Source organism: Rhincodon typus, unplaced genomic scaffold, assembly GCF_021869965.1.
Source record: "Rhincodon typus isolate 14 unplaced genomic scaffold, sRhiTyp1.1 hic_rhity00003571, whole genome shotgun sequence".
In the NCBI taxonomy this organism is placed as follows: domain Eukaryota; kingdom Metazoa; phylum Chordata; class Chondrichthyes; order Orectolobiformes; family Rhincodontidae; genus Rhincodon; species Rhincodon typus.
In genome coordinates, this window is record NW_025969209.1 from 2,493 (window position 1) to 12,545 (window position 10,053).

Here is a 10,053-nt window from a genome sequence, read left to right on the forward strand (position 1 = left end):
CCTCCCCCTCGCGGGGGTATACACTCAGCCAGTGCTGCTGTTGGTCTCTCACTGTCTCCCGTTGTTGTTGTTGTTTAGGTACCTGCTGATGAGCTGAGTGATAACAGTGCAGAGTGTGTCGTTTGTCTGTCTGATGTTCGTGACACCCTCATCCTGCCCTGTCGTCACCTGTGTCTCTGTAATGCCTGTGCTGACACCCTGCGATACCAGGCCAACAACTGCCCGATCTGCCGCCTCCGTAAGATCACCATTAACTAGCATAACCGCTCGGTAACTAGCGTAGCTGCTTGGTAACTAGCGTAACCACTCGGTAACCAGTGTTACCACTCGGTTACTAGTGTAACCACTCAGTAACCAGAATAACCGCTCAGTAACCTGTGTAACTGCTCAGTAACTAGTGTAAATGCTCAGTAACCTGTGTAACCACTCAGTAACGTGTGTAACCGCTCAGTAATCAGTGTAACTGCTCAGTAACTAGCGTAACCGCTCGGTAACCAGTGTTACCACTCGGTTACTAGTGTAACCACTCAGTAACCAGAATAACTGCTCAGTAACCTCTGTAACTGCTCAGTAACTAGTTTAAATGCTCAGTAACCTGTGTAACCGCTCAGTAATCAGTGTAACCACTCAGTAACTAGTGTAACTGCTCAGTAACCTGTATAACTGCTCAGTAACCAGAGGAACCGCTCAGTAACCTGCATGATCTCTTATAACCATAAACAGTACAACCACTCAGTAACCAGTGTGCCTTCTCTCATAACCAGTATACCCTCACTGCAGTAACTAGTGTAACCCTCTGGTAACCAGTGTGCCCCACTAGTTACAAGTGTGACCAACAATACCAGTGTGCACCACTGTGCTGCTCCCCTAGCCAAGCTGTTCCAGTACAGTTACAACACTGGTATCTACCCGACAATGTGGAAAATTGCCCAAGTATGTCCTGTACATAAAAAGCAGGACAAATCCAATCCGGCCAATTCCCGCCCCATCAGTCTCCTCTCAATCATCAGTAAAGTGATGGAAGGTGTCAGTAATAGTGCTATCAAACAGCACCTGCTCAGCAATAACCTGCTCAGCGATGCCCAGTTTGGGTTCCGCCAGGGCCACTCAGCTCCTGATCTCATTACAGCCTTGGTTCAAACATGGACGAAAGAGCTGAATTCCAGAGGGTGAGGTGAGAGTGACAGACATTCACATCAAGGCTGCATTCGACTGAGTGTGGCATCAAGGAGCCCTGGCAAAACTGGAATCAATGGGTATCAGGGGGCAAATGCTCCGGTGGTTGGAGTCATACCTGACACATAGGAAGATGGTTGGGGTTGTTGGAGGTCAATCATCTCAGCTCCAGGACATCTCTGCAGGAGTTCCTCAGGGTAGTGTCCCAGGCTCAACTGTCTTCAGCTGCTTCATCAATCCATCATAAGGTCAGAAGTGGGGATGGTCGCTGATGTTTGCACAATGTTCAGCACAATTCGTGACTCCTCAGATACTGAAGCAGTCCGTGTTCACATGTAACAAGATCTGGACAATATCCAGGCTTGGGCTGACAAGTGGCAAGTAACATTCGCGCCACACAAATGCCAATCTATGACCATCACCAATAAGAGACAATCCAACCACCGTCTCTTGACATTCAATGGTGTTACCATCACTGAATTCCCGACTATCAACATCCTGGGGGTTACCATTGACCAGAAACTCAACTGGACTCACCACATTAACACAGGGACTACAAGAGCAGGTCAGAGACTGGGAATACTGCAGCGAGTAACTCACCTCCTGACTCCCCAGAGCCTGTCCCACCATCCACAAGGCACAGGTCAGGAGTGTGATGGAATACTCCCCACTTGCCTGGATGGGTACAGCCCCAACAACACTCAAGAAGCTCAACACCATCCAGGACAAAGCAGCTGCTTCACTAGCACCACATCCACAAACATCCCACTCCCTCCCCCATTGACGCTCAGTAACAGCAGTGTGTACTATCTACAAGATGAACTGCAGAAATTCACCAAAGATCCTTAGACAGCACCTTCCAAACCCACGGCCACTTCCATCTAGAAGGACAAGGGCAGCAGGTACATAGGAACACCACCCCCTCCAAGTTCCCCTCCGAGCCACTCACCATCCTGACTTGGAAATATATTACCGTTCCTTCAGTGTCGCTGGATCCAAAATCCCGGAATTCCCTCCCTAAGGACATCGTGGGTAAACCTACAACTGGTGGACTGCAGCGGTTCAAGTAGGCAGCTCATCACCACCTTCTCAAGGGGCAACTAGAGATGGTTATGAATCCTAACCAGCAACATCCATGTCCTATGAATTAATAAAACATAAACAGTGCTCCTGTGTCAGTAACCAGTCTGTTTCTCTCCAGTCTCACACAGTTTAAGGACAGTCACTGGGATTATGTTCCCTGGGGCAGTGAATGTTGATATGAGGAGGAAAAGGGGGTAGACTTAGCCCTGCACCGTTCCCAGGGTTTTGAGGCCAGGAGCAGAGTTACAGGTCACTGATCTCTCTCTCTTTCTCTCTGTCTGTCTCTTGTGCAGCATTCCGTGCTCTCCTGCAGATCCGGGCAATGAGGAAGAAACAGGATCCTCTGACACCGAGTGGTTATAACCCTATCATCACATCGCAGATAGCTGAGACTGATGATCATTCGGTGGGTAGCAGGAGACAGATCCATCCTCCTGGTGACTCCTGAGATCGTTGTGGGGAGGGTGTTGGGACACGGTCCCTGTCTGTGAGCACCTGCAAGCAATAGATTAATCTGTAATGATAGGGAATTGAAATTAATGTCAATGACGAAGAATGAAGGACGAATTAAAAAGTTATTGTTGAAATAATTATTAAAGTGCAGTCAGTGGGAGACCTGGGTATGTCTGGCTGTGACACACAAGGAATGGCCATACTGATCAGTAGAGAGCTGGAACTTTCATATCCACCATCACTGCACCCCCTCGACTACTCCCCACTGAAAACAAGTCTCAGCCCACACCAGTACTCCTTGGATCAATATTATTTTGCTCTTTGGGTTAAAATTGTCAACTAAATTAGTTTGTGCTAGTCCAGCATGGCACAGCATGGATTGCATTGGGTTGTGTAGAGTTGTGTTGGGTTGAGTTACGGTTGGGTTGAGTTACGGTTGGGTTGAGTTACGTTTGGGTTGAGTTACATTTGGGTTGAGTTACGCTGGGTTGAGTTACGGTTGGGTTAAGATACGGTTGGGTTGAGTTACATTGGGTTGAGTTACGGTTGGGTTGAGTTACGGTTGGGTTGAGTTACGGTTGGGTTGAGTTACATTGGGTTGAGTTACGGTTGGCTTGAGATACGGTTGGGTTGAGTTACGGTTGGGGTGAGTTACGGTTGGGTTGTGTTACGGTTGGGTTGCGTTACGGTTGGGTTGAGATACGGTTGGGTTGAGTTACGGTTGGGGTGAGTTACGGTTGGGTTGAGTTACGTTTGGGTTGAGTTACGGTTGGGTTGCGTTACGGTCGGGTTGAGTTACGTTTGGGTTGAGTTACGTTGGGTTGAGTTACGGTTGGGTTGAGTTACGTTTGGGTTGAGTTACAGTTGGGGTGATTTACATTTGGGTTGAGTTAAGGTTGGGTTGAGTTACGGTTGGGGTGAGTTACGTTTGGGTTGAGTTACAGTTGGGGTGATTTACGTTTGGGTTGAGTTAAGGTTGGGTTGAGTTACGGTTGGGTTGAGTTACATTTGGATTGAGTTAAGGTTGGGTTGAGTTATGGTTGGGTTGAGTTGAATTGGGATTGATTTTGGTTGGGTTGTATTGAGTTGAGTCGTATTGCTTTGTGTTGGGTTGGGCTGTGTTGGTTTGGATTTGTTTAATTTTTCTTGGTTTGCATTGAGTTGAGTTGGGTTGAGCTGAGCTGGGTTGGTTTGGGTTGAGATGGATTGGTTTAGGCTGAGTTGCTTTGGTTTGAATTGGATTTGTTTTGGTTGGGTTGCATTGGTTGAGTTGAACACTGCTGCCTCACAGCGCCAGGGGCCTAGATTCAATTCCACCCTCGGTCAACTGCCATGTAGAGTTTCCACATTCTCCCCGTGTCTGCATGGATTTCCTCCGGGTGCTGCAGTTTCCTCCCACATTCCAAAGATATGCAGGTCAGGTGGATTGGCCTTGGGAAACGTAGGGTTACAGAGATAGGTTGGGATGCTCTTTGGAGGGCAGGTGTGGACTGGATGGTCCAAATGGCCTGCCTCCATGCTGTAGGGATTCTATGACTCAATGATGTCAAGCGACGACAGCCTGTTTATCCTCACAGCCCTGCAAGGCTTTCCCAGGCCTGCCAACCTAACCCTGTCAGCTTTAAACAGCTCCTATCCAAGAGCTCCCTCCTTCCCAACTGAGGCACTACCCACCTCCCACACCCATTGCCCTCTCCTGCGGGTGAATCCCCCACCCTGCCACATGGTAAATGTCCCAGTGTCTGATTGGCAGTAGCCATTGCTCCCTCTGATTGGGTCTGACTGTGGGTGGGCTCCATGGTGATGGGTGAGTGCCAGTTTACCTTGTGACGATATTGAGCCTCCCATTGTAGAGGTGACACAGGGGATCCAAGCCTCGCACTGCCTCACCACCACCCCACCCCCCACCCGACCTGCCAATTATTTTGAGTGTTTTCTGTTTGGTGCCACATTTCGAGCAGTATGTGCAGTATTTTACTGGTTTTTGTCAGTGATAGAAAATCCAATTGTCCTCCTTTCCCCAGGCTTCGGATCACATCCCCGTGGGCTATGAGGTCGTATCACTGCTCGAGGCTTTGAATGGACCCCTCACTCCTACACCTTCAGCTCCTCCCATTCACCAGGTCAGAAACAGCGTCACACCCAGTCCTTTACCTACCATTGGACCTAATGGACAAACTCTTCCTGTACGCACCTTGGCTCCACCTGACAGAGTTTGTGACAACAGCAACCCAGGCTTCAAGCTGAAGAAAAGCTCTTCCAAGTAAGAAAAGCGCTCGCTGCTGACAAAACCCAGCCTCATTTTCTGTCCCTCTGTCACGCACTCTCTGTGTTTCTGTCTGTGTGTCTCTCTCAGTCTGTGTCTCTCTCTCTCTCACACTCACTCTCTCTCTCTCACGCTGTCTCTCGCTCTCACTCATCCTAACTTTCTCACTCTCTCATTCTCACTTTCTCGCTCTCTCTGTCTCTCTCACTCTCACTGTCTTTCTCTCACGCACTCACTTTCACTCTCTCTCAATCTCTCATTCTCACTCTCTCACTCTGTCTCTGTCTATCACTCCCAATATCACTCTCTCACTCTTTCTCACTCTGTCAGCTCACTCTCGCGTTCTCTCACTCTGTTTCTCACTCTCACTGTCTCTCGCTCTCACTATCACTGTCTCTCTCTTTCTCACTCTCATTCTCACTGTCTCTGTCTCTCTCAATCTCACTGTCTGTCTCTCTCACTTTCATTCTCTCTCTCTCACTCTCACTGTCTCTCACTGTCTCTCTCACTCTCACTGTATCTCTCTCTCTCGCTCTCTCTCTCTCTCTCTCTCCCTCCCTCTCTCTCTGTCACTTTGCTGACAGGATTCACTCTTTCCCTAAAGGTCAGTTTCACGGAGCTCGTCCATTCTCCATGGGGAAGATGAGGTGAAATCGTTCAGTGATGGGGAGATAGTGTCCCCCACAACACACGCCAATCAGGAGGTTGAGGTACAGTTCCCAAAAGCCTCTGGTAAGATTAATGCAATCCCTATACGATTGTGGTACAGACAGGGCCAGCTGCTGCTACCATGCTCTTTAATGGCACTGCCAGCTTGCTCTGGTGTAGGAGGGCAGAAACCTGTGCCTGCTCTAACTAGAAGGGACTCTTGTTGTAACAGGAACTAGTTCATTGTAGGTTTTGAGTGGGTGGGGGTGTACTGTTGCTCTGATCTCACTGTTTCACAGGACACAACATAAAATAAAAGTATATTTTCCAGTTACTGACCTGGCCAGTTAAATACCTTACCAATATCAGGTTTAAAACTACAAGATCAATCAAACCAATCTCTTCATAAACACAGTTATGCATATATTGTCAAAACAAAACTTAATCAGTGAAAATGCTAATTTACACAATCAGGCAGATAGAAGTATAAATGCTCATGTCAATAAAGATCCCTAACACACACTCACACACTCTCACACACACACAGACACACACACACACACTCTCTCTCACACACACACAGACACACGCACTCTCTCTCTCAGACACACACATTCTCTGTCTCTCTGTCTCTCTCACACACACACACACACACACACTCTCTCACACACAGACACACACACACTCTGTCTCACACACACACAGACACACACTCTCTCTCTCACACACACAGACACACACACACTCTCTCTCTCACACACACAGACACACACTTTCTGTCCCTCTCTCACACACACAGACACACACTCTCACACACACACAGACACACTCTCTGTCACACACACACAGACACACATATACATGAACACACACAGACACACTCTCTCTCGCTCTCTCTCACACACACACACACAGACACACTCTCTCTGTCTCTCACACACACACAGACACACATATACGAACACTCACACACACACAAAACAGCAGGAAAAGAGAAAGAAATAAAGTAGATTCTTTGCAGAGGTTGGCTTCCTGGGAAAAAAAATTGTTTGCCATTATGTCATTCTTGAAGGTATAGGATAAACTGCAGGGTGTTCTGAATCAGTTGCTGTGATGTTCTGGCAGGTTGGGTCAAGTCAATAATCTCCCCCGTTGTCTCAAAAATCTAGCGGATACAGTTTGTTCAGGAACTACAATCTTGAGATGTTCCTTCAGTCCCTTTCAGAAGAATAGCAGGTTTCACCCTGAACTCAACAACAGAGGTTTCTTTTCAGAAGTGAGCAGCTTGTTCTTAGCAGCCATTCCTCCAACTCTGCTTGATAAAACAAGAACCGCCCCAGGCCTGTCCCTGTTCAGAAACAGGGTCCATAGTAAAGTATAGAGTTCCCGCCAGCCCCATGATACCAAGGAAGGCTTGTTTTTAAAAGAAATCACCAATGTACACAGTGACCTTTCAGTGACCTTGATTTAAATAAACCTTCCAGGTATGTCGTCAAAACTTGAAATAAATTCATTTTCTAAATCCTTGACAGCCTTAGTCCTTGGGTCAGATTTTCTGCAGTAACAGTCACAGTCAGATTGTCATTTTGTTCCTGTTTATTTACATTAAAAAGCAGCTGAACACACACCTCAACCACATCCAGCTGAGCTATGTGACTCCCAGCCCATAGGATAGAGAGTCAGGGGAGGGGAAGGGGGGAGGTGTCCTTCTGGACCCTCAGCTACTCTGTCCAGGAGCCCATGCAGCATCATCACAGTTGGTGGTGGGGTGGGGGGTGGTGGCAGCGGGGGTGCACTGGGGGGCTAATGGCATTCTTCAGTTTTAACCCTTTCAGACCATAAACAAATTTAAACATGGGCCCCTTTAACCCGCAGTGAGCCTGAGCAAAGGACTTGTCTTTTGGAAAAAGTTTAGCGGTGAGTTGAAAGTGGAGTTTGTCTTGTTTCCGTGTGAATATCTCGGATACATGTTCCCTGAGCAATGCCTCTTGTCCCTCAGGATTTGAGTGCCACTCCTGAAAGTGAGAATGTGACCCTGTCATCATCTGGAGCTGTCGACCAGTCCTCATGTACCGGCACACCACTGTCCTCCACCATCACTTCACCCGAAGGTAATTCCTTTCTCTCTTAAATATTTCAGGGCCCGCTGTAAGGCTTCAGGACCGGCACGAGGTGGGAAAGTGAGCTGTGAACATGGCATAAGGCAGTTACAGAAAGATAGAAATAGGTGAATGGGGAAAGACGTAGCAAATAGAGTATAATGTGGGAAAATGAGAACTTCTCGTTTTTGGCAGAGTGAATAAAACAGAAGCTGATTATTTAAACGGTGAGAGATTGCAGAGCTCTGGGGAGCAGAGGGATCTGGTGGTCCTAGTGTATGAATCACTGCAGGTTAGTCTATAGGTACAACAAGGAATCAGGAAAGCTAATAGACTGTAACGTTTTATTGTAAGGGGAATTGAATGCAAGAGTAGGGAGATAATTCCTCAGTTATACAGGACACTGGTAAGACCACACCTGGAGGACTGTGTACAGTACAGGTCAGTGTCCTTACAGCTGGATGTTAATGTGTTGGAAGCAGTTCCGAGAAGGTTTACTAAACTAATCCCCAAAATGAGTGGTTTGCTGCCTGAGGAAAGGTTAGGCAGGCTGGGCCTGTATCTGTAGAGTTTCAGAGTCAGAGACAGTTGGGGGTGCGATTTGGGGATGGGGGGGTGTTTAAAGGAGTGGGGGTGGGGGATGGGTATCGAGGTGGGAGTAGTGGGTGAGGGTGTATGGAGGTGGCACTGAGAATCCCTGCCACTCCTGTTTGTTCCATTCACACATGAATACAGAATGAGCTTAAAGCAGTGACCATTTCAGAGACGCATCCCCCACCTCCCCTAAATCCCATGTGGAAGTCTGTCCTGTGTCTCAGACAACAGCTTGCACTCGCATTAACAGCCTCTGAGCAAGAGGAGTATATGTCTCCAAGGATTCACTCCCAATATCCCACTCCTAAAGACCCATCCCCAATATCCCACTCCCAAAGACCCACCCCCAATATCCCACTCCCAATATCCCACCCCCAATATTCCACTCCCAATATTCTACTCCCAATATCCCACCCCCAATTTCCCACCCCCAATATCCCACTCCCAATATCCCACCCCCAATATCCCACTCCCAATATCCCACCCCCAATATCCCACCCCCAATATTCCACTCCCAATGACTCACTTCCAATATCCCACTCCCAGTATCTCATTCCCAATATCCCAGTCCCAATGATTTGCTCCCAATCTCTTGCTGTACACAGTGACTGTCCCCCCACCCCAGTGTACACAGAGTATCTCCCTACATAGTGTCCCTGTTCCCACCTTCCATCGGCTGGCAGTGATGTTTCTGAAATATTTACTCAGCTCTGAGGGCTCTGATCCTGCTCTGTCTCTGCCTGTGTCTTTTGTCTCTTTCTCTCTCTCCATCTCACTGTCCATTGTCTGTCTGTCTCTCTCTCTCTCTCCATGTTCTCTCTCTCTCTTGCTCTGTGTCTCTCTGTGTCCATTTCTCAGATGCCAGCAGCAGTCTGGTGCAGTCAGTGATGTCAATGGCATCCTCTCAGCTCAGCGCAGACACCGTCTCCTCAATGTCTGGCTCCTACCAGGCCACAGGCCCCGATGACCTATTGGACTGTGTTTCTGATGAGCGTCTGCCACTGCCAGCCACACAGGAGGAAGATGAGGATCTCAAGGTGAGTGTGGGTCACTGCCAAGGTCAGCATTTCACACAATCTCTACAGTGCAGAAAGAGGCCATTCAGCCCATCCTGCCTGTGCTGGCTCTTCAAATAAGCCTTATTACCTCGGGCCAATCTCCAACCTTTAATAGTATCTGCGTAACCATCCAGTCTCCTTTTGAATGTCTCACTTGAACCTGCCTCCAGCACATTACTAGGCACAGCCTCTCCATAATTGCCCTCAAACTAGTGACTCTCTCAGGCCATTTCAGGGTCACCCACATGGTTGTAGGTCTGGAGTCACGTGTAGGCCAGTCCAGGTATGACAGCAGTTTCCTTCCTTAAAATCCCCAACCCACTTTAAGAACACTCAATAACAGCAGTGAGTCTGAGCTTCATTTCAATTCCAGATTTCATTCCATGAATTGATGTTCTAAATGTTCGCTTTGTCAATTGAACCCTTGTCCCCAGAACTTTCACTGGGCCCCTGGGTCACTAACTCAGTGACAGTCCACTGCAACACTGTCATCCCACTGCTGCGCAGGATCTGACACTGTTTCTGTCAGGTGTTAGTGTGGGAGATTGCAACACCGTGTCTGTGAGGGTGTGTGTCAGTGTGGGACTGTGTTTGGGAGGGTGTGTGTCAGTGCGGGGCTGTGTCTGTGAGGGTGTGTGTCAGTGTGGGACTGTGTCTGTGAGGGTGTGTGTCAGTG

General features: G+C 48.2%; 1 protein-coding gene across 1 annotated transcript in view; it reads left to right on the plus strand.

Annotated features, from left to right (window-relative positions):
- Window positions 1–78: 78 nt before the first annotated feature.
- Window positions 79–10,053, plus strand: part of LOC109926341 (E3 ubiquitin ligase RNF157-like) — a gene marked incomplete at its 5' end in the record, with an annotated part of 13,891 nt that continues 3,916 nt past the window's right edge. The window contains 5 exons of the mRNA XM_048593693.1: window positions 79–238; window positions 2,553–2,665; window positions 4,737–4,975; window positions 5,583–5,688; window positions 7,626–7,737. Of these exons, the coding sequence (XP_048449650.1) occupies window positions 79–238; window positions 2,553–2,665; window positions 4,737–4,975; window positions 5,583–5,688; window positions 7,626–7,737 (730 nt within the window). The remainder of the gene's footprint in view (window positions 239–2,552; window positions 2,666–4,736; window positions 4,976–5,582; window positions 5,689–7,625; window positions 7,738–10,053) is intronic.